The 23,467-nt window shown below is 56.1% G+C and overlaps 2 protein-coding genes across 3 annotated transcripts; both read right to left on the reverse strand.

Moving 5' to 3' along the window:
• Positions 1-324: 324 nt before the first annotated feature.
• LOC119108952 (E3 ubiquitin-protein ligase Nedd-4) lies at positions 325-11,335 on the reverse strand (the record flags this gene model as incomplete). Of its 2 annotated transcripts, none has more annotated exon segments than XM_037232497.1 (12): positions 325-553; positions 3,036-3,169; positions 4,007-4,113; positions 4,544-4,665; positions 5,122-5,219; positions 5,775-5,906; positions 6,142-6,266; positions 6,747-6,914; positions 8,011-8,086; positions 9,180-9,263; positions 10,000-10,135; positions 11,201-11,335. In XM_037232497.1, coding segments are annotated over 12 exon segments (1,518 nt in total), but the record flags the coding sequence as incomplete, so codon positions are not given.
• An 87-nt stretch (positions 11,336-11,422) lies between these two features.
• LOC119108951 (E3 ubiquitin-protein ligase Nedd-4-like) lies at positions 11,423-20,277 on the reverse strand. The gene is made up of 5 exons (XM_037232496.1): positions 20,033-20,277; positions 15,113-15,277; positions 14,402-14,601; positions 11,730-11,895; positions 11,423-11,449 (listed from the first exon to the last, which is right to left on the reverse strand). The coding sequence occupies exons 1-5, from the start codon at positions 20,084-20,086 to the stop codon at positions 11,423-11,425; spliced, it is 612 nt and encodes a 203-aa protein (XP_037088391.1). The 5' UTR covers positions 20,087-20,277.
• Positions 20,278-23,467: the final 3,190 nt, after the last annotated feature.

The raw sequence follows: 23,467 nt of genomic DNA on the forward strand, positions 1-23,467 counted from the left end.
ACAGCCTGGCCGTAAGTGTGATACGATATCAAGGGAAAATGGGCAACAAAATACAAATGTGGCCACCTTCATTCACACCATGGAATTACCTCTCCGATATTCACCTGTGGCCCTCAACCCGAGGTGCAAACCTGTTGCCAAACCAAACTAGCTCCTTGGTACAGAACTAAGCTCGGTCGAGGTCGCTCGGTTGCATCAAAGATCACCTCAACGAAAATGGCGGAGAAGCAATACTGGAACAATCTCCTCCGACCCGTTCACTGACCATCTCCGCACTCCATCCGCCCTACCAACGGTCCTCCTCCAGCGCTGGCCAGAGCATACCCGCCAGAACCACTGGATGACGATGTGGTTGGCGTGGAAGTCGCCCTTGTAGACGGTGTTCTGCTTCCAGTTCTTGACGTCGATGTTGCCCAGGCCGCACATGAGCAGCTCCAGCTCATTCTCGTCGAAGATCTTGAGCAGCGGCAGCGGCACGATCTCGTTGAAGCCCTCCAGGATGGCGTTCATCTGCGGCTTGATCCGCGACACGAAGCGCCACTCGATGATCAGGCTGCGGGCGGCAACAGTCGTTAGCACAGGCTCGTGGGCAGCGCTGCAGGGCGACGGGTCGTCAGAACACCTTCGTTGGCAGATCGGTGGGGAAGGGGCGCAGGACGCGTTCGTGAACAGGGCTGCAGGGGCGTCAGGCCACGATCCGGGGCAGAGCTGCGGAGCAGGGGCCATGCGCGCCCGTGAGCGAAAAGGGGACTTCAGTGCGCCACAGACAATTCCATACTGGTCAGATCACCATTCACTCAGGACACTCCGCTGCAATGTCGCACTGAAACATCCAGTACGGGAAGGGAAACAATGGCCGTTTCTGAGCAGTCACAAAGCAAACGAGCGTCCACCTTCCACACGTCGAAAGACACGACTCACGGAAACGTTGCAAAAAGTTGGCGACGCGTGTGCTCGCAAACACCAAATGACGGCAGGCCCTCGTTCGCAGCTATCTAGACCACGGTCACCTCGCGACGGCAGGCCCTCGTTCGCAGCTATCTAGACCACGGTCACCTCGTGACGGCCGGCCCTCGTTCGCAGCTATCTAGACCACGGTCACCTCGTGACGGCAGGCCCTCGTTCGCAGCTATCTAAACCACGGTCACCTCGTGACGGCCGGCCCTCGTTCGCAGCTATCTAAACACGGTCACCTCGTGACGGCGGCCCTCGTTCGCAGCTATCTAAACCACGGTCACCTCGTGACGGCAGGCCCTCGTTCGCAGCTATCTAAACCACGGTCACCTCGTGACGGCGGCCCTCGTTTGCAGCTATCTAAACCACGGTCACCTCGTGACGGCAGGCCCTCGTTCGCAGCTATCTAAACCACGGTCACCTCGTGACGGCAGGCCCTCGTTCGCAGCTATCTAAACCACGGTCACCTCGTGACGGCCGGCCCTCGTTCGCAGCTATCTAAACCACGGTCACCTCGTGACGGCCGGCCTCGTTCGCAGCTATCTAAACACGGCACCTTCGTGACGGCAAGGCCCTCGTTCGCAGCTAGCTAAACCACGGTCACCTCGTGACGGGCCGGCCCTCGTTTTGCAGCTATCTAAACCACCGGGGTCACCGCTCGTGACGGCAGGCCTCGTTCGCAGCAGTATCTAAACCACGGTCACCGCTCGTGACGGCCGGCCCTCTTTCGCAGCTATCTAAACCACGGTCACCTCGTGACGGCAGGCCCTCGTTCTCGCAGCTATATTAAACCACGGTCACCTCGTTACGGCAGGCCCTCGTTCGCACTATCTAAACCACGTGTCACCTCGTGACGGCAGGCCCTCGTTTGGCAGCTAGCTAAACCCGGTCACCTCGTGACGGCAGGCCCTCTTTCGCAGCTATCTAAACCACGGTCACCATCGTGACGGCAGGGCAGCCTCGTTCGCAGCTGATCTAAAACCACGGTCACCATCGTGACGGCAGGCCCTCGTTCGCAGCTATCTAAACCACGGTCCCACCTCGTGACGGCCGGCCCTCGTTCGCAGCTATCTAAACCACGGTCACCTCGTGACGGCAGGCCCTCGTTCGCAGCTATCTAAACCACGGTCACCTCGTGACGGCCGGCCCTCGTTTGCAGCTATCTAAACCACGGTCACCTCGTGACGGCAGGGCCCTCGTTCGCAGCTATCTAAACCACGGTCACCTCGTGACGGCAGGCCCCTCGTTCGCAGCTATCTAAACCACGGTCACCTCGTGACGGCAGGCCCTCGTTCGCAGCTATCTAAACCACGGTCACCTCGTGACGGCAGGCCCTCGTTCGCAGCTATCTAAACCACGGTCACCCTCGTGACGGCAGGCCCTCGTTCGCAGCTATCTAAACCACGGTCACCTCGTGACGGCAGTCCCTCGTTCGCAGCTATCTAAACCACGGTCACCTCGTGACGGCCGGCCCCCGTTCGCAGCTATCTAAACCACGGTCACCTCGTGACGGCAGGCCCTCGTTCGCAGCTATCTAAACCACGGTCACCTTGTGACGGCAGGCCCTCGTTCGCAGCTATCTAAACCACGGTCACCTCGTGACGGCAGGCCCTCGTTCGCAGCTATCTAAACCACGGTCACCTCGTGACGGCCGGCCTCGTTCGCAGCTATCTAAACCACGGTCACCTCGTGACGGCAGGCCCTCGTTCGCAGCTATCTAAACCACGGTCACCTCGTGACGGCAGGCCCTCGTTCGCAGCTATCTAAACCACGGTCACCTCGTGACGGCAGGCCCTCGTTCGCAGCTATCTAAACCACGGTCACCTCGTGACGGCCGGCCCTCGTTCGCAGCTATCTAAACCACGGTCACCTCGTGACGGCAGGCCCTCGTTCGCAGCTATCTAAACCACGGTCACCTCGTGACGGCAGGCCCTCGTTCGCAGCTATCTAAACCACGGTCACCTCGTGACGGCAGGCCCTCGTTCGCAGCTATCTAAACCACGGTCACCTCGTGACGGCAGGCCCTCGTTCGCAGCTATCTAAACCACGGTCCAGTCGCCGGCCAACTAAGCTCAACTCACCCGATATACTCATTTTTATTTTCATTCGTCACTGGAATGTTGGCGCCGTTCGGCTTGAGCTCGCGTTCGTTCTTCTTTCCGAAATTCTCCTCATCGACGGCGAAGGTCAGCTCCAGGTCGGCCGGGTCGTTGTCCTGGAGGCAGACACCACTCCGTCGGTCCACGCAGCAGCGAAACCAAACGCGCCACTGGCCGTCTGAGGCTTGACGGCGCGTCAACTTCATTGGTTATCTGCACCGCTGCCGTCTACGTCGGTCGCCGTTTACATAGTGGTCGAGGAGTCCCCCATATTTCTGAGTGATTCGTGGAGCTGCTGCCCCAGGCTAAAGTTCTCAGGCAGGTCGATACCGATTTTTGACCCTCATTTATGCAGTGTTGTGCAGAGTTTGGACATTTCAAGCCGGCTGGATTGAGACATGTGATTTATGGTGCACTCAGAAGCCGATCATGGGAGCCTTACGGGCATGGGGCAGATGAGCTCACCACCGCACCACTTACGGTCGCAATACAAGACAGAAAAAATACTCCGGCTATTTAGGGCAGTGCAATGCAATGCATTTGGATAAGGTTGGTTCTGCATTTTGCAGCCACGCAGGTTGCTACGCACACCACTGTTTTCTTGTGCACGTAAATCGCACACTAGAAGGGGTCAAATTACCGCAGCAAAACTACATATTTTGGTAGAATCCAGGACACGGCGGTGAAAGCAATAGTGAACTGAAGAAATGGTGAACTAACAGCACCCTTCGAAGTTCATTCCACTGTGTTGTCACCAGGTATACAGGCAGAGCAGTGCTCCACTCAGTTGCACATAGGGAAGTTGTGGCACTTCTCCACCTCATACCACATCACAAAATCGTAGTGCTCTGTCCCCATCTACAGGCACGAGTCGAAGCACTCATCCACCCCGCTCCACATGTAGGAGTGCAGTACTCTACCTCGAGCCGCATAAGGGAGCTGTCGTATCTCACCTTGATCCACATCAGGGAATTGTAGTACTCCGAGTCGACGCTCTCCATGTCCTTCAGCTCGATGGGCATGGCCAGCATCATCTTGTAGAACGGGCGGATGAAGAAAGCTGCGGCAGAGTACCACCGTTAAGGCGTCCTCGTCAGAGGCCAGCAGCGCCACGGCAAGCAGCCAAATGGCGCACCGTGTCCGACGGCCTCCACACTTTGCAGGTGCCGTAACCCGCTTATCGCACTTGTAAAGTAGGTAGTGAATGAATGAGTGAATGACGTGAACAACAAGGCAGTGGATAACGACGGTGACAATTAATTTCGTCTTGGCTGCATGTCCATCCTCAACGACGGCCACATGTTTTTCTGTCAAAGCCCGCACATATCATGTAACTTCTGTAAAACGTCGATACAAAAGCTGCAATCAGCACCCAGCCGGCGAACACCAAACTTGTTCACAATTTTCTCATGCGTATTTCATATTCACTATTGTCACAATACGCTCGTCAAACAGCCGCACCGCTATCCCTCAGCCCGAGGTGGCCTCACCATCCAACAGTTTGCCGTGGAACACAGACATGCCGGCCACCCGGCCGATGAACTTGAAGTAGGACAGGTGATCATCGTTGCACAGGCCCGAAGCTGGGTTGATCTGCAGCGTGTAGTTGTCCCTGATGAGCGAGCGGGCGCGTGAGGCGTCCGCGGGGCGGTCAGCTTCATGACACAGGCCATATAGCGTGTCCCGATGACACGCTGGGCAGGAGGGATACCTGGGCACCCATGCGCTCTGCAGAGCAGTGCAGTTCAGTGCGGTACAACAAGGTACGCTACAAGTGCAGTAGCGATGTACAGCGCCGAACAGAACGGCGCTCCACAGCACAGCGCAAGGCGCTGCCAGCGACGAGGCACGCCACGCCACAATACGGTACAGTGCAGTGCAGTCCAGTGCCGGGATATAGCAGCGCAGTTCAACACGACCCGTTGCCACGCAGTTCCGATAATTTGCTTCCCCCGCCCCCCCCCCCCCCCCCCACCCATTGCCGAACGTATTCGGGCCAGACGCACGCGACCCTGGTGCGGCGGAGCGGCCAACCCCGCGCCGCCCAGGCCGGCCGTCCGGCACTCACATGGCCGAGTACTCGAACAGGCCGTAGTAGGGGTTGAACATCTCGTGCGAGAGCAGGAAGAACCACTCGCGCGACAGGCCACCGTAGTCGTACGCCGGCTGTCGATCAGACGGACGGGTCAGGGGCCATGGGGGGGGGGGGGGGGCGGTGGTGGGCACGCCTGGTGCCCCCGAGCCTGGCCCCAGTGCTGAGCCGAAGAACCGCCGTCGGTGGAGCGCTCGCGTGGGTGGGCTGTGGGCCGCCGTGCCATTCAACGTGCTGCTCATCTCTGGGTGTTTCCCACCACATTTGCGAGCACGTCTCCTCGCTGTAATAGGCGAGTGAATGTCGCCAATGTTGGGCAATGTCCAGCGAGGTTCAAGAAAAAAACGCCACAAACGATGACCCCGCACAGGACGACAGCCTGCAGCCTCCGCCAAGGATCCACGCCTGAGTACAGATCTTCACGTCCATTGTGAAGCCAGCTGCGATTCCAGAGAATGCGGCCGGACCACGTCAGAGCGCATGACGGCGTCACATGTCCACACGTCGACCAACACCATCAGCAGACCACAGCGCACCAACACACCGTTCGGCAGCGGAGAAGCCGCGCTGAGCATCGTCATCGGCCCCAGGCGCGCACAGCACACCGCCGGCGCACGCAGCGCCGTTACCTCTCCGTGGAACTCGATCCACAGCTTCGTCTTGAGCAGCTCCACCCGGGTGACGCACGTGATGATCCGGAACGAGTCTTCGAACACCGAGTTGCGGTGCACCTTGATCTCGAACTTGTTCGGCACGCCCGACTGCAGCAGGGCCACTGAGTGATCATTAAATCCGCGCACGCGTCGGGCCGACGCTCAGCCGCCGGCGCCGACGTACCGCGGTCTGACATGAGGCAGCAGCGAGTCTCACCAACAACCATTACCAGGATCCCATGTAGACAAAATACGACAAGATACGCATAAAATCCACACGGAGCGCCCAGCAACGCCCGGCTCAGTCCCCGATGTTCCTCGTCCCCGTTCCCGGGTCACTGACCGGTCGCTTCAGCTGGTTTCTCAGGTACTCGTACTTCTGTTTGTAGTCGCGGCTGTAGGGTACCACCTCGCCGGCGATGCTGGGGTTGAGGAGGCGCGGGTCCTCCCAGGTGGTGGTCCGGTTCTCTGCGGCACGGCATGCAGCCGTACAGAACAGAGCCGAAAGGCGAGCGGCAAGGGTTCAGTCACGACACGCCAGCCAATGGGGAGGCTGGAGATGGGGCAAGCGGCTGTCGTCTTGGAAACAAAACATTCCGGGTGATATTCTCAGTGACGAAAAAGACAACGTCAAGGATGTTATCTCCAAAAATGAAAAAAAATTATAGGTACCACTAAACACAGTCACCTATTGAACTTATTTGGTGTGCCTATGTTGAGCACAAGGTATTACGTCCAGCCCACACTTTTCCCATACACCGAACGCGAGTACCGACATCGTACACCGAGCGGGCACGCGGGCCTAGTGCGCTGACGGGGGAGATGCCAGGCGTCCGTGCGTGCCTGGCGTCCGACGGCTCGACACGAGCACGCCACCGCGCCCGCGCAGCGCGCGTACGGACCGCGCGGGCCAACGGCGAGCGCGGCCGCCGCGCCGGCCCCACTGACTGTGGTCGATGAAGAAGATGCGTCCGTCAGCGTGCACGCGCTCCTCCCAGCCGTCCGGCAGCGGGCCCAGCTCGTCGTCAGCGCGCCGCTGCTGGCCCGGCTCGTCCGGCAGCGGCGTCGGCCGACCGGTGCGCGGGTCGATCCACGTCGTCGTCTTGTTGCAGTGGTCTGGCGGCCACGCGCGCGCCCCGTCAACTCACAAAGCGACCGGACGCCGGCTCGGCCCAGCTGCCCGCACTTGACAGAGTTCAGGGCGTTTTTCGACGTACAAAAACCTTCGGGAGTTTGTTCGCAAATGTCGCATTGGTTGACATGGCTTTGTTTCGTTCTCCAACCTTTCAAAGTGCCTGCAACGCATGCAGCTCGTCCTGATTTTACTGCACGCCACTCGATCTTTATTGGATGTCGCCACCAGTGAGCAGCCCACAGCGCCAGCCGCACTCGCATCACTTCTTCATAATAGCGTTGTGGCTCTAGAGCACGAGTCCAGGGTGGCACTACGGGGGATGCGGGTATCCTCTCGTTTTAAGAATGGACTGCGTGCATGCTTGGGCGTGGATTCTGGCACCCAATGTCAGTAAAGTACTGACATGTGCGTGCTTGGCTGGGAACCACTCAACACACCCCAGAGATGTGAACTTACTGCACGACATCAGGTTTTTAACATAGACGTAGACGCTTATTCAGGTGCAAGCCAAATACCCATAAATGTTCGTATAGTCGCATGCGCTCTCTCGTTTAGTGTTCCCAATTTTCCGTTTTGTTTAAATGAGCCTCGGCTTCCAAACATAGTATGATCCTGGCACACACACCCCGGCGCGACGCGGGACACTGTGCTGCGCGGGCGTCAGCTCGCAATACCGCCAGCGTCGGTCGCAGTGCCTGGCGCCAAATGCCGCCAGCGTCGGTCGCAGTACCTGGCGCCACATGCCGCCAGCGCCGGTCGCTGGACTTGGCGCCAAATGCCCGCCAGCGCCGGTCGCAGTACTTGGCGCCAAATGCCGCCAGCGCCGGTCGCTGGACCTGGTGCCAAACGCTGCCAGCGCCGGTCGCTGGACCTGGTGCCAAACGCTGCCAGCGCTGGTCGCTGGACTTGACGCCAAATTCCGACGGCCATAAACATCCGTGAGGCTCGTGAGGCTATCACAGACTTTGTACGGGAAGAAACCGCTCCAGACGGAGAGACTGTCTTTCTGAACGCACAGCACACACGGCCACAGTGGGCTGGCTCGAGCCGGCGCGGCGCTGGAGCGCCGTCACCCACCGATGAAGAAGATCCGGTTATTGGGCGCCCTCTGTACGGTCCAGCCGGCTGGCAGACCCTCGGGGCTCAGCTCCGGCTGTAACGAGCCCCACCGCCCCGGTCAGCACGGCCCACGCGCTGCCAGAGGGTCACCGCCGCCGGCGCCGGGCGGCACCGGGCACGACCTCCGCTCGGAATCGGTGGCGCTCTTTAGCCCTCGTCCCATAGATGCTGACGGGTTAGGTCGTGCTTATTCTTTGGGACCAGAGGCCAACACGAACAATGACGAAACAAAGCGGGTAAAGTTTACTTTACTTTACTCGCGACTTCGAACACTTGATTTTACTGATGTAATAGGCAGACTGAGGTAATACATGGGAATCATTTCAATTTTGGGTTCGTAAAACCAAACAGCGCTTTGTCCTGTAAGCCATAGTAAGGCGGAGGTCACAACACTATACACCTTCCATTCACTCGCCGCTGCCAGCCATTTCAGCTCGCAGCTCGCATGAGCGGACGGCGCTGCGGGGCCCGCTCAGCTGGGCGGGACACCTCGCTAGGGATCAGTGAGCGGACGGCGCTGCGGGGCCCGCTCAGCTGGACGGGACACCTCGCAGGTGATCAGTGAACGGACGGCGCTGCGGGGCCCGCTCAGCTGGGCGGGCCACCTCGCAGGTGATCAGTGAACGGACGGCGCTGCGGGGCCCGCTCAGCTGGGCGGGCCACCTCGCAGGTATCAGTGAACGGATGGCGCTGCGGGGCCCGCTCAGCTGGGCGGGACACCTCGCAGGTGATCAGTGAACGGACGGCGCTGCGGGGCCCGCTCAGCTGGACGGGCCACCTCGCAGGTGATCATAGAACGGACGACGCTGCGGGGCCCGCTCAGCTGGGCGGGACACCTCGCAGGTTGATCAGTGAACGGACGGCGCTGCGGGGCCCGCTCAGCTGGGCAGGACACCTCGCTAGGGATCCGTGAGCGGACGGCGCTGCGGGGCCCGCTCAGCTGGGCGGGACACCTCGCTAGGGATCCGTGAGCGGACGGCGCTGCGGGGCCCGCTCAGCTGGGCGGGCCACCTCGCAGGGGCTCAGCTGCGGTTGGAGCTCGCCACCGCTCAGCTGAGCGCCGCACCATGGCCTCCGGGTGCAGGGCTGCGCCGGCCGGTCGGCTGGCCGCGCCGCCGGCTACTCACATCCGCCGGCGCCGACGTGGAGACGGTGGAGCCGCGCCGCGAGCTGGCCTCGGCCTCCTCCCGCAGCGACACGCTGTTCAGCAGCTGCCGGCGACACGGCGCGCTGAGCGGCGGCGCGTGGCGCGCGTGGCGCGCCGGCGGCCGGTGCGCGCTCGGGTGCAGCTACGTTACGGTACCACTGACTACGGCCAGACAGGGGCACGGGCTCTGCACCAGAGGGGCATGGAAGGGGAATGCACCTGTTCGTGCTGCTCATCATCGGTATCTCCGCAACCCTCCTCATCTTCGTCAATGTTGGACAGCTGCGTCCGCCCAGCGAGATGGCAGCCGGAGCGCCGGGCGTCAGAGTCAGCAATGTAAGGCAGAGTGATTGACATGCAGACAAAGCAACCAGGTATTGCAAAGGCATGTTGATCGCCTCAGTTTTATAGGAACGAGGATGATACATTACCACACCATCCCTCCCGCTTTCACCCCAAAACGAGGGAACGGCAGCACGAGCTCATTACGACGAGGAAGTCAGTTTGATGACATTAAAACCTAATGACATTGGATGCACCAAACGAAGGACGGTATGGGACGAGAAACACGCTTGAGAAGAGCAGTGGACAAGAGAAAGAACAATGCACCAAGAGTGTTTCTTCCCAGTAGCAGGATCGAATGCCACCTAAAGGCAAGGTAACCGAATAAACAGAAGGGCGCCGCGTTAGACGCACTTCAGTGTGGCAGGACCGCGTACTGAATAAACAAGCGGGAAATAAGCCCGTGCTTCCACAGGGCAACTGCCAGCCAGGAGCGCCCGACCGCGGAAGCCGCTGACCTGGTCCACGAGCGGTGAGTTGTCCTGGTGGGTGGAGTCCGAGTCGTCGGCGCTGATGTGGAAGCGGCGCCGGTACACCTCGTGCGCCGAGTCCAGACTGCGCTGCGACTCGTCCGAGGTGGCCACTTGTGTCGTCCTGCCGGCGGCGAGCGGCGGCCCCCAGGTCAGGGTCGCCGTCCGGCGGCGGATGGCAGTACCGTTGGCCGGGCGGCGGCCCCAGGTCAGGGTCGCCGTCCGGCGGCGGAGGCAGTACCGTTGCCGGGCGGCGGCCCCAGGTCAGGGTCGCCGTCCGGCGGCGGAGGCAGTGCCGTTGGCCGGGCGGCCGCCCCAGGTCAGGGTCGCCGTTCGGCGGCGGAGGCAGTGCCGTTGGCCGGGCGGCCGCCCCAGGTCAGGGTCGCCGTCCGGCGGCGGAGGCAGTGCCGTTGGCCGGGCGGCGGCCCCAGGTCAGGGTCGCCGTCCGGCGGCGGAGGCAGTGCCGTTGGCCGGGCGGCGGCCCCAGGTCAGGGTCGCCGTCCGGCGGCGGAGGTAGTGCCGTTGGCCGGGCGGCGGCCGCTCCCGACACCCTCCACCGTCGCCGGCAGCCGTGGAGACGTGAAACCCGACCCGAGTCGCCGCATGAGCGCAGCGAGAAAACATGAGCACATTCCGCGAAAATGTTCATTGAGCCAGATGAGCTAAAGCGGTTAGAGACGCCGATTGGATGCTGGTACCGATAAAAAGCCGTCCCACAAATCAGCACATACTGCATGCCCGTTTAGTGCGTGTAGGAAACGTGAGCAGAAAAAGGCACCTACCATTTTAAAATGTAGTACTTGATGTGCAACACATAACCAGAGAGACCGGCAACGCACACATCAGGCAAATGTCAGTGTTGAAGCGGAACGCTCTTGTTAACATGATGGCGTTATTGCCACAAGGTTAAACAACTATTTTCACCGACCTTGGCGCGTTTCATTCGGAGAGTCTAAATCGGTTGTCAGTTTGAGCAAAATGTTGCCGGCAAGCCAACGCTGGCCGTTGGAAGAAGACGGCGTGACTCCAAATGCAGATCATTGCCGCCAAGTCCTGCGTGGGAATCAGCTTGATTTTTCGACAGTTGCAGTACATTGGCTCGGTCTACGGCTTCGCTCGCACCGTGGCCAGCCACTGCCCGACTCCGACGCAGTTCGCCGCCGACAGCGCGGCCGGCACCAGTACGCACCCGGCGTCCGGCCGCTCCCACTGCGTGAGGCGCAGCGCGTGGCTGACGTAGTAGACGCGTCCGATGGCGTCCTGGCGCTCCTCCCAGTCGTGCGGCAACGGCGCCATCGCCGAGTCTGACGACGAGGCGGCCGGCTGCTGGCGGGCCGGACGCGGTCACAGATACGCCGGCCGCGGCTCATTAACGGTCAGCGCGAGACAACGGGGTCCAAGACCACACCACTTACAGCTGTGCCATGTCCGTGCACACCTACAGCAACGGGAATGGATAAATTATGTGTATTAAAAGCGGCACATTCAACACAACGGTGACACCTGTCGGCGGGAACATGTCAACAAACCCGAACGAAGACCCCAACACAGGCCCTAGTTCACCACACAAACCATCTCGCGGCGCCGGTCTGAAAACGGCAACGACGGGCTGCGGCGAGGCCAGCGACACTCTGAGAGGACCCCACGCGGCTGGCCCCGCCGTGTCGCGGTGCGCGGCCCGCGGCCCGCGGCGGCGCCGGCCGGCCGGGGCGCCTCACCTGGACGTTGGCGCCATCGGGGCCGTCCCCCTCGGCGTCGAGCACCTCCCAGTCGGGGCCGGGCTCGGACGGCTCCTCGAGCGACTCGTCGTCGTCCGGCAGGCCGGACGGATCCGGCACGTACGCGTGGAACAGCCGCAGGTGGCCGCGCACGTGCGAGCGGGCGCTGGGGGCGGCGGCGCCCGTCACAGCTCGGCCGGGCGGGCCGCCGGACGCACACGAGGCACGCTCCAACCGATCTGCAGGTTTGCACTGCTGGAGCGCGCCTCTCACATCGCACGTCTTCCAACGGCACGCAACAACTGGCTACGTTAGCATGGCTGTGAGATCAGTCACCCGGCTTCTCCTCCAGCGACGTTCAGCGTGGTTTGCTCACAACCACTGTTCAAGTCATTGGACGACCACAACCAGATCCGGAATTATCTGGGAGGGCGCAACTGGCGCGACTTTGGCGCGACTGACTTTGGCGCGATGCAGTTTATCGTTTCACTGTTACTGTTACCCATTGCAAGCACATGAAATAATGAAGACGCTTTCATGTTACTCAGTCGGCGCCAAAGGCTGCGAAATTTCAGGGGATGTAAGCTTACCTGACTAGCCTACGGTGTCAGGCATCAATGCAACAGACATTAACCCAACACGCCCGGCTATTCTTTGAGAAGCAGCTGCAGCTCCGCACCACCCAATCTAACGGCCACTTTGGTGCCTATACTACATCTCCGCGGGTGACGTGGAAGTGGGGGTTCGGGCGAAACGACGGGCAAACGTGACCCAGCGCCACTATCGCATCACTGCGCCTTCACACACAGCGTGATGAGACCCGCTGACGGGTTCCCGCTCGGTGCACGCGGAGTGCTAACTCGTGTCGTCGGCGGTCCCGGGGAGGTACGGGGGGAGGCCCCCCCCCCCACCCGTACCCCGTGAGCCGCCGACAGTAGCCAGTTCAGAACTGGCCGCCGATCACAGAGAGGTCCCTTTACATTCAGATCTGATGGCAACAAAATCGGCCGTTACTAACCTATCATTACACAACACAGACTCTTGCTGTGCTAATGCGTTCCGCTCCGCAACATTGGCCGCTACCGGAAGCAAGCGCTCTCACCACTAGTGGACGTGATGAACATGACCAGCGTCTATATCCGCTTGCCGCTGACCACGAGCACCGTCTCACACCCCAGCGCCATCTTGAAAAACATCGTGAGGCACACGATTCACCCTAGTGGCACGCGGATTTTTCTCTCCGAAGAACAGCCGCAGAAGGACACTATGAGGACGCTGTTCTTGCGCACAAAAACCCATCCGGTCCCCACTGCACCACACCTGCACCAGTAAGCAACACCCACAGCAGTGCAGTCCGGCCAACCGCCGTCAAAAGCACGGCACATTTACCTGAAACAGCACCAGAGCCCGGTGTTCCCGTACGCCGACATCCCTGCCGCCTAGCCAGTCGCTGGCGCGCGCACCAGTCGAGCGCGCCGCGTGCGCCACCTGTCGCGTCCAGCGACGGGCGCAGACGTCGGCGGCGCGCGAGCGTCCGTGCCCCGGGCGAGCGCGCCGGACAGATGATGAATGCGGCCGCCCGGCCATCGGCACGCTCGCCATTAATGCGGCAGCAGGGCGGCAGGAGGGGCCGGCCCGCAGCGCGCCCGGCGTCACCGCCGGTGCCGTCCGCCAGACGCCGGCCGGCCCGTCGCGTCGGGCGCCGCTCGGCTGACGCCCGCACAGACAGCAGCGCACACCCATTCGTCGCGAGCTCCGTGGAGCAGCTGGCAACGCCGCCTGAGTCAAGAGCGGCTGGTGACATCTTGGACTTGCTAACAGGAAAGAACCACTGGCGCGTGTGTAACGAGCTGGCGTGTGCCCGGTGTGCTATCCGTGGCGCGAGTGCGCATGAGGACTGGCGGTGCGGCCAACTTCGTGTAGCAGCCTGAGTACCCAGAGTAAATATATCAATTTGATGGGTTCATATTTGGCAGGCCCATGTCATGACCGCTTGAGGGCGATGCAGATGCGGGGAAAGGCTCGCTCCGTCGAGAAGCCGCGGAGATGGAAGCCCGCCGGTGGCGTGAGCCGATCCATCAGTCCCATAACAGGCGGCAGCACGGGACCGGGCCAAACCGTCGTGCGTATACCAGCTTCACCAGCCAGTACAGCACATACAGCTGGAGGTCCAGAGGAACCCTGCCTCACAATCTAACTGCGGCCCAGCTCGGCTCCACTGGATGTCCCACGAGCACCAGTTTGTACCGGCGCGTACAGCATGCCCCAGCTCCGCTGCTGGGAGGGCCGACCACCAGCTCAGCACCACACGAACACCAGTTTGTACCGGAGCACGCAGCATGCCCCAGCTCCGCTGCTGGGAGGGTCGACCATCAGCTCAGCACTACACGAACACCTGGCGGCAGTTCGTCCCTGTGCGGCTGCACTGACGCCCACAGCAGCCCCCCCCCCCCGCCCCGCTCTCCCCACCTGGACAAGTCCCGCGTCGCCCCCTTCTGGACTTGCCCACGCAGATCCGTCCGCCTCATCGGCGACCCACAGCTCAGTCGGCAGGACAACCCGACCGAACTTCACAGAGAAGGCCCGGCTGACCTTCGAGAGGGACCGCTCCCTCCCACAGGTCCGCCCCGCCGACCCCGAGCCCGCGCCGGCCTCCGACTCAGCTGGCTCACCTGCGCGGTCGGAGCACATAATTCTTCTCCGGGATGGAGCGGCCGGGCCTCTGACGCGGCAGCGTGGCCAGCGGCAGCTCGATGCGGCCCAGAAAGTCGTCACGCGTCAGCCGGTTCTCGTCGTACACCTCCAGCACCAGTCTGTGCTCGGCCGGCTTCACGCGGAACAGAAACTCTTGGTTCCACTCCGGGTTCAGCGTCTGGGGCGGGGCGGGGGCCGTTTGAGAGGGCGGGGCGCGGGGCGGGGCTGCCGGCCCGACCAGTTCAGCGGAGCGGGCGTCGCAGCGACAGCTTTCTTCACGAGGCAAGTTTGCTATCGTCTGCAGTAGAAGATGCGCCACAGTATGAAGTAGAGCGTCCAGGGAAGAAAGCATACAGCACACACAGACAGGACTGCATCTTCAGGGACATTACTCAGTGCACGATTAGCGGGTCAACGATAGCGCGCCAGCAGTCAGCTGAAGAGGCCCCGATTACGTCACAACTCAGTGCCGTTGCAACAGCTGTCAAATCCCTCATCGACATCCCCATCGCAGCTGTAAACAGCGTCCGGTACATGCCCGCCGATCATGGACACCCGCATTTTGGAGGTCGGCACAGCCTTTTGCCAAAACATTTCATTTCGTGGCTATGGCAACCATGCTCTGTGGCGAGGACAGCGAGTGGCGACGGCGAGAGCCCGTAGCGGCGACGGCGAGAGCCCGCACGTACCCTTCTCTTGGTTTTGGTGAGAACGGCGTCGATCACCTCCTCACCGTCACCCTCGCCGCGGACTAGGTCGATTCGGACGTACGGATCGCTGGCGCCGAAGATGTCCTTCCTGGCCAGGTTGTGGCCCGAGATGACCCGGAGGGACAGCAATTTGGTGGCCTCCAACTGGAAATGTCATACGTTTACAACGGCGCGTGAACAGCACGACGGTGCTCACACTCACGCGCGGCAGTGCCAGTTGAATCCTGACAGGAGTTCACGGCAGTCGCTGTTCAGCAACAGCAGTTCCGTTAGCTGGAGGTGCGCCACACGAGAGGTTAGCTCTGACATCGGCCCACCAGAGATATACCGGATTCTGCCTGAAAGGTGGTTCTATGCTCACCGGGTCCACCCCTGGGTTTGCCATGTTATTTCTTCTGGTCAAAACTATGAATCATGAAGCTCAGTACAAACACAAAATTTCGCACAATAAACCTTATTGATAATGATTGGAGTTTGGTGGCGCGCCGACTACGAAAGCCATTTTGCACCTGCACAGAAAATCTTGTTATCGCCAACGTTCACATACGCAATGCTTAACATCCACAAAGCTTTCGGCCATATCAGCGCTCTAAAAAGAAACTGGTCGCAGCGCCGAGCTCCGCGAACAAAATTCCTTGGGTCTCGAGTCTTGATTTAGATTGGATTTCGCCACATTTGCGAACCACACTTATAAGTGGGCACGGGAAAGTAAACAGCGATCACTATATTCGGGCGCGTCGGGCGCGTTGTAACCGGCATCACTGATCTCACGTACACTACAGCCGGTGAGCCGATTTAAGCGGTATGGGACGAGCGAGGCAATAACAGACGGGCCTGTTACCACCACGGCGATGACATCAAAACGACAGGCAACAGACCCCATCGCCTTTCAGCAGCTACAGAAGTAGGTACCCTACATGTATTGTGGCATCAATCTCCAGTGCAGTCAGCCCTCGCAAGCAGAGGCGTCCCGTGAAGCGGTCGTGGACAAATTTATAAGTCACATCCTTGAAAACTAGCCACCTGGGGGCCAGGCAGGGGAAGCTTACGGCAGGAAAGGCCTTAAGTTCTCATTTTCGACATAGTGAGCTCTAATGCTCGGGCTCCAAATGCCCAACGCAGCCGACGTGCTCGAAAACCCAAAATAAACAAAAGAGCCCGCGTATTGAAAATCACCGCACTTCAGCAGTAGCCCTCCCACTCAATTTCGGTGCCTGCTTAATATGCTGTTCTCACTAGCACGGCCCGCTATAATGAGCGCCGGCTAGTTTCGTCACCAGAACTCACAAGGTTTGATAATTTCAACCCATGCAATCGGTTGAGTTTGAAGGGTTCACGCTTTTTTCTCAGCATATATGGACATCGATCACATTAAGTATTAGGCTTTGCGCCTTTCGCAGCTTTCGTGACCTAATCCCTCTCGGTCTAGACCACGACGTATTGTGTCCGAAGTCGGTGAGAACGAGGGGTGAGATTGCCCGTCGGTCGTTTACTGGCGCGTCTTCAGGTAGGAAAGTGCGCGGATCGGCAACTGATTTGTCCCGGAACGTTTGCTGGCGCCATGCTGTCAGCCCCATATAACCTGATAACCATGCTCTGGTTATCAGGATCTGACATCGATATTTGCGACGACCAAAGTGTGTGGATCTACGGCTCCCGCACGAGCCCGCGCGCGGTCGGCTGCACGCACCGACCCACATTCCCGCCCGGACTATTGTCGGCCCTCTGCCCCGTCACAAGGAGCCCAACCTTGTGACGTAACAGCGTTCGATCGTAGATACCTGGCTCTGGTTTCGTCCCGTCTCACCTGATAGCCAGTTGAGTGTGTTACACTCCCCACACTGATATAACCGTTTGCAGGTGGAGTTCTGACAATACGGCAATAGAGCGTGGAAATATTTACACAGCTTGCACGCTGAGGCGCATGGGGGGGGGGGGGGGGGGGGGGGCGGCGGATCAAGTTGCTGAAAACTGTAGAGCAATGGTCAGAGGCAGTAAAAATACAAGCTCGCCAAAAACAAGTGTTCGCCTTGAATAAGAGTGTATCTGGTACAGATCTGCTGATGAAACTTTCAAGCAAAATGTCACATAACCTTGTTTTAAGGTTGGCTCCACCTGACCACCGAATGAATGGAAATTAACACAGTTGTAATTTACATAATTGGTGGTTGTGAGCAACAACTCGCAAAACCCCAACCATTTAGGGGGTAAACTGTACATGGTGTGTGTACCTGCGTTAGGTTTACGTCTGTTCCCGTGCTTCGGTAATTGTATGGCACATGCTTTGAACAAGGTAACAAATTGATAACCAGATTATGTGGGTCCTGGCACATAGAGCAAAAGGACTTGCATCCACAGATCCCTCGGCATCAAACACCATGCTGACTGACCTACAAGGAGGGAAAGGGGGGGGGGGGGCAGCTAAAAGTCCTGAGATTTGCCAGCTCCATGTGGGGCTTGAAGGTAGGGTGTTGCACAACAATTACATGAATCACCTTAAAACCCAATAATCACTTAGGTTTGGAGGTGCAGAATCATAAGATATAAAACCAGTGGCCCCAGGCTTCTTGAAAGAACACAGAGACTGTGCATATATAGCTGCAGGGGGCATGGAACAGGGAAGACATTTTAATGGAGGAATACACTGAGCTGCCAGTACTCACACTATTATGAAACTTTAACATTGGCTCCATGAGGATGGCATGGAATGAGTTAGCTAAGCATACCACAATTTCACCACATTCCCCTCTGCTCACCAATTCACATCACATAACAATAGAAACAGATGAGTGGCCCTGTTTGTTCTCTTGACATGACCCTGCATCTGATTTGGGAGTGGAAGGGTCTGGTACCTATAACAAAACAGCCAGAACTCAATCAGGCTCACAAAACACACAACCAAATATAGGGATATATATATATATATATATATATATATATATATATATATATATATATATATATATATATATATAGCTGCACACACACACAGCTATATATATATATAGCTGTGTGTGTGTGTGTGTGTGTGTGTGTGTGTGTGTGCGTGCGTGCGTGCGTGCGTGCGTGCGTGCGTGCGTGCGTGCGTGCGTGCGTGCGTGCGTGCGTGCGTGCGTGCGTGCGTGCGTGTGTGTGTGTGTGTGTGTGTGTGTGTGTGTGTATTATACACATGGGTTATGGATGACAGCCAGGTTTGGGCTAGAGGGCCACAGTCACAGTGAAAGCTGGGGGTAGGTGTCATGGTGAAGTGTTGGGGGGAGGGGGTTGAGCATGGAAGTTAGGGGTATAGTTGAGGTATTGTAGGAGATAGAGCCAGGGTTTAAAGTTGGAGAAGGGTTAGAGAAAGTGGTTGGGGTGGAGTCATAGAGGTAGGGTTGGGGGTAAGAATAGGAATAGGGATTAGGTATGGTAGCTTTAATAAATTGGGTTAGCTTAGCTAGTTAGGTATTAATTAGCTGATGCTGGTGAGTGGTTCAATGGCCAGTGACCAGATGACAACAGGACCCATTAGGATATGTTGAAGTGCTTCAATAGGCACCATATATAATATATATCATGTGCTAATTCTTTATCAATGTTATCATACAAAACTCACATATGCCACTTACCAATTCAAAAATATCAAGCTCCATGATTTCCCAGCAATGATTCTGATTGTTTTTGGAGCCAGCAACAATGTGATGTCTGTACTCATGCACCAACATGGTGAGGCAATGTTGGCCACACAGCAATGATTCTTATTGTTTTTGGAGCCAGCAACAATGTAAGTATGTACTCATGCACCAACATGGTGAGGCAATGTTGGCTACACAAATTATCTGTCCTGGATAGGCTCAAATGTTATCTCCTGTAATCACTAGGTGGCTGCCTCATATGGTCGATCAGCATGGGTTACCAATTTTGCTCCCACATAATCTATGCATCACAGAAAAAACAGCACTGCATGGTGAGTGGGATAGGGTGGACACCATTAACATAATTTTAAGCCTGGCTGGTGTAAGGAAAATAAGTTATTATTTTAATGATATTCCTATAATGGTCTAAATCCTTCCCTAGCATGCCCAAGGCACAGTATTTTGTCAGTATCAGACACAGGTGGAGCATGTTGAGCATAAGCAGTGGAACATGCATGAGCAGGCGTGGCACAGACTGCACATTGTAGAGAGTTAGACAAGATCTCTTCAGCATGCATATAATGCTGGGTGGTTCAGGACAGCTTAGGCATGCACCTCTCTATAATTCAGCATCCACCAAGTGGCTCTGGTGCATACCAAGCTTTTATGCATGTGCTGCTTATAAAACATTAAGGACTGATTTGGAAAGCAAAACAAGGACCTCTAGAAAAATACAAAGCAGCAACAGAACTGCAAAGCATAGTCAGGCCATAAATACACTGCATTTAACAGATACCTATGCTAGAAATTTGCAGTGAAAATTACGAGCTGTTAACCTCACACTATTCCCGTCACTCATCTGGTTTTAACATGCATATCATTCAAATATGTTTGTGGGAGAAAATAGAGATGGCAAGGCATGGGAAATTCGATGCCTATAAGCCCCACAGATCATGCCTATCCTGGCCCAATGATAAGAGTGTGTGTGACACTGAAGCAAAATCAGTAAAGCCAATGGGACTTTGCAGAGGAAGTTAAAAAATACTTTAAAAAGTGCCTGAAAATAAGACAGCAAGGCAGCCAGTGTGTATCAGCAAAGGGGATTCTAGAAAGTACATACATGATTGGACAATGCTCATGGGCTTTAGCCACAGGGGTGTGTACCAAGGTGCAGTGATCTGAACATGCAGTTTGGGGATAGTATTAAGCTCCTGGTGCAAGACCATTACAATTCATAAAGCTTGCAATACATTAGTTAGAAGGGTCTAAGCATCAGTTTACTTACATGGCCGTTTAAGCCCATTTGTGGCTGGTATCCATTGACAGCCTGATCCCCCATTCTTCTAATTCACAGGAACTCTAACCCGCCAACAAAATATGACAACCTTACATAAGCCTTGTCCTCATCATAGCCTGAAAACATGCAATTGAAAATTCAACGTCTGCCCACACCTCAGATCAGAAAGCAACCCTCTCCCCATCCAAGACTTTCCCTCAACCTACATCCCCAAACGCAACATCTATGCCCAAACTCCCATCTTCAACTTTGCATAGGAGTCTCAAGGCCGTATGCGAGAGGCAAAACCGTCCGGAGATTTTTACTTCATCCTCGCTTAACGCTAGTACGTCACTGGTGCCGAGACTTCAATGCGCGGCGGAACGCTAGGCGCCCGACGTCGTGTTGAGGCATAGGTGCAGGAACACGGAGGAGAGGGGGGGGGGGGGGGGGGGGGAGGGGAGGAAGGCACGAGGCCATGCCCCCCACTTTTCACTGGGGGAGGGGGTCAGCAGTGGTAACTGGCCGATCCACTTTTTTGATTAAGGTTGTGCTTAGCTTACTTTTGCACTATATCAAACATATTCGTTTATTTACCTAGTTCGCCAACCATTTTCCTCAGGACGCGTCATCTTTGTCGTTCGCTCGTTGGCCTTCGCCTAGTATCACAGCAGCAAGGCCGACACCGCGCGGCCTATGGAGACTGCAACGCCGGGCGTCGAGGCTGGTGTTGCTATGATATGCGAGCGCGCATGTTCAAAACCATATTACACAGTTTTTTTTATCAGAAATCAATTCCGACTGAACCTTGAATATTTTGAGAGGAACATGGATAACCCATGTTGTACAACTTTCGGATCCCTTTCCACCTACAATCTACGTTCAGGGAGTCAAATATCTCTGAAGAACACGAAGAAAACATGGAACTGGAGTCTATGTGACTCCAGCTCCATGTTTCCTATGAGTCTGTTAGACAACCTGCGGCGATCAGGGGTGTTGTTGCATCAATGAGGGCTCCTGTACTGATCCGAGGCCAACTGCGTGGGTCAGAAGGCCTCTCGTGTCAGGGAGGGAACAATGTGATATGATATATCCTTCTAATAGCCTCCGAATTGACCAGGAGATCCCACCCGCGTCGCTCGAATGACAGGCAGAAGACACTTTGCGGTGGGACGGAATGGCCCTTCAACCCTTGACCAGAAACGGTAATGTGCCCCTGGTATTCTACTCAAAGAAAGTAAGTTCTGTTCCCTGGCCCGGAAGGAAATAATGGGTTTCATTATTTTCAAGTAGAGTGAGGTCTCATTATTGTTGAATAGAATGGGCTGAAATGAGATTAAAAAGCGAACAAGGTCATCTCATGTTTGCCTGACAGCGTCCATTTTTCGGAATAAACTAGTGAAGCAAATTACCTTAAAAGGTTTGAACATAGCCTCGAGAACAAGGACAACGATGGCCTGGGTGGCAGCTTCCGTAAAACCGAATGGCTTTGGCCACTACAAGTGCCACCAGACGGCGGGCGCCATGTTAATAAGTCTTCTAGACAAATTGATAGTTACAGAAACACGAAAAATAGACATTCTTCCTTTACTCTTCCAGTTCAACCACTAGATTCCAGCCCCACTTCGCGGTTCTTTAACACGCGTACGAGTAAGGAGTTAAATTGACCCCCGAAGGTTTTTCCAGAATGGTTTCCGAAGAAACGGCGTAGCCCCGCCGAATTTTGGATAGCTGTAGACAACTGAATAGCGAATCGTCTGGCGTATAAATTTATATATACGTTGTAAAGTCGCTGATCTATGGCAGGTCAAACTCAGGCCATGGTTTCAGCGAAGGCAATTTCTAGGGAATCGTTCAATCTTATCCAACAACGGAGTGTTAGACAAAGCCATAATCTCTGAGATATTTTCTTGGGCAACACAAAAATTGAATAAACAAATGACTTTGACTTAAGGTCAGGTATGTAGGTCAGACCAAGGTGAAAGTAACCCTGTTTTATTACTCTAGAGCCTGCTGGATGGGATATCATCTTGTGTTCATTTCGAATTAATTGACAACAGGAACCACATTATGCACCTTCCATAGCCTTTTTAAAAGTCAGAATAGGTCACTGACCCAGAACGACACAGGCCAACGTTTTGTTTGTAGGGACATACTGCCTAGCGTAATCTTTGTGGCTTATCCAACTGCAAAACTCAGAACGGTCTTGGATGATTTTGTTCACCATAACCTTCAAAAGGACGAAAGAGGTCACTGACGTTAGATCAGCATGCGAATTTTTGCTTAGAACAGTTATCTAGGTTCAATGGACCCTTTTGAGACCAACCTGGAATATGATCTTGTTCGAACTCATTTGACCCGAAGGTCATGACCTAGGAACCTTAGTTTCTGAGACCTTTAGGAGGGGGGTTCAAATTGCCCCCCCCCCCACCCCACCCTAGCGAAGGGTGTCCAACCGGCCACCCAGGCGCGTGTTAAGAGCCAATCCGTTCTTATTATCAGTTTGAAAATGGCACACGTAAAATATGCGACCAGATTCCCTTCTAAATGCAAAATTTGATGTCATAAAGCGTTCAAAGATACCTTTTCAGAACCGTCGTCATTTTTGTCCATCTGCTGACCACAACTCAGTATTAGCTGGTAAGCCCACGCTGCGTGACCTACTGATACCGCAACGCCTGCCATCGAGGTTTTTGTTTCTATGATTTTCGAGTGTGCATGCCCAAAATTACTCTACATAACTTGTATTTCTGATCGATTGAAGTGTTCAAAAGAAATCATTTCAGAAACGCCATCCTTTTTGTCCAACGGTGGGCCACGGACAAAATTTAGCCACCAGGCTAGCGCCTCGCGGTCTATGGAGACTGCTACTCCTGGAATCGAGGTTTTTGTTGCTAAGGTTTGCGAGCACGCATGTTAAAAAAAAATCACGTTACATAAACTCTCATCAATAACAGATTCTGGATGAGTTTGGAACATCTCCAGGCAAACATGGCTTGGCTATGTTAATAAGCGTTGTTGACCACCCGATCTGCAATCAAATTTTCATCTTCAAGTTTGAATCGAACATATCGATCTACAATTTAGCTTCACGATGTCCTAAGTGTCTGTAGAAACCAGGTAGAAAACTCTGACAACGCTTCTGAATTCTGTCGATTTAGAAAGAGTTCACTAAACCATCGTAAATTGAGCGCGCTGGTGATTCATTCCATGCTGTCGTTCAACGTCTGATCTATGCAGTTTATTGGCTTCAGAATACATACAGAACTGATTCGACGTTAGCTCCTGGTTTCTATTCTGGTTACAAGGTAGAATAACAATAAAGTGATGAAAACGATGTCCCTTGTTAACAAGTTAGCTACACCCAGGGATATTTTTCGAGGGGAGGGCAGGGGGTCACCATAAGATGGGCTTTTGTCAACCCTGTGTTCCCCTTGGCAACGC

The sequence above is a fragment of the Pollicipes pollicipes genome, unplaced genomic scaffold (genome assembly GCF_011947565.3).
Source record: "Pollicipes pollicipes isolate AB1234 unplaced genomic scaffold, Ppol_2.1 Scaffold_7103;HRSCAF=8419_pilon_pilon_pilon, whole genome shotgun sequence".
In the NCBI taxonomy this organism is placed as follows: domain Eukaryota; kingdom Metazoa; phylum Arthropoda; class Thecostraca; order Pollicipedomorpha; family Pollicipedidae; genus Pollicipes; species Pollicipes pollicipes.

Coding starts and splice junctions, on each gene's coding strand:
- LOC119108951 (XM_037232496.1), bottom strand. CDS start 20,086: ATGGGGGATCAGGCTGTCAATGGATACCAGCCACAAATGGGCTTAAAC. Junction 15,278..20,032: donor AAATGGGCTTAAACGGCCAT/GTAAGTAAACTG, acceptor TGACATTTCCAG/TTGGAGGCCACCAAATTGCT. Junction 14,602..15,112: donor TCACCAAAACCAAGAGAAGG/GTACGTGCGGGC, acceptor GCCCCGCCCCAG/ACGCTGAACCCGGAGTGGAA.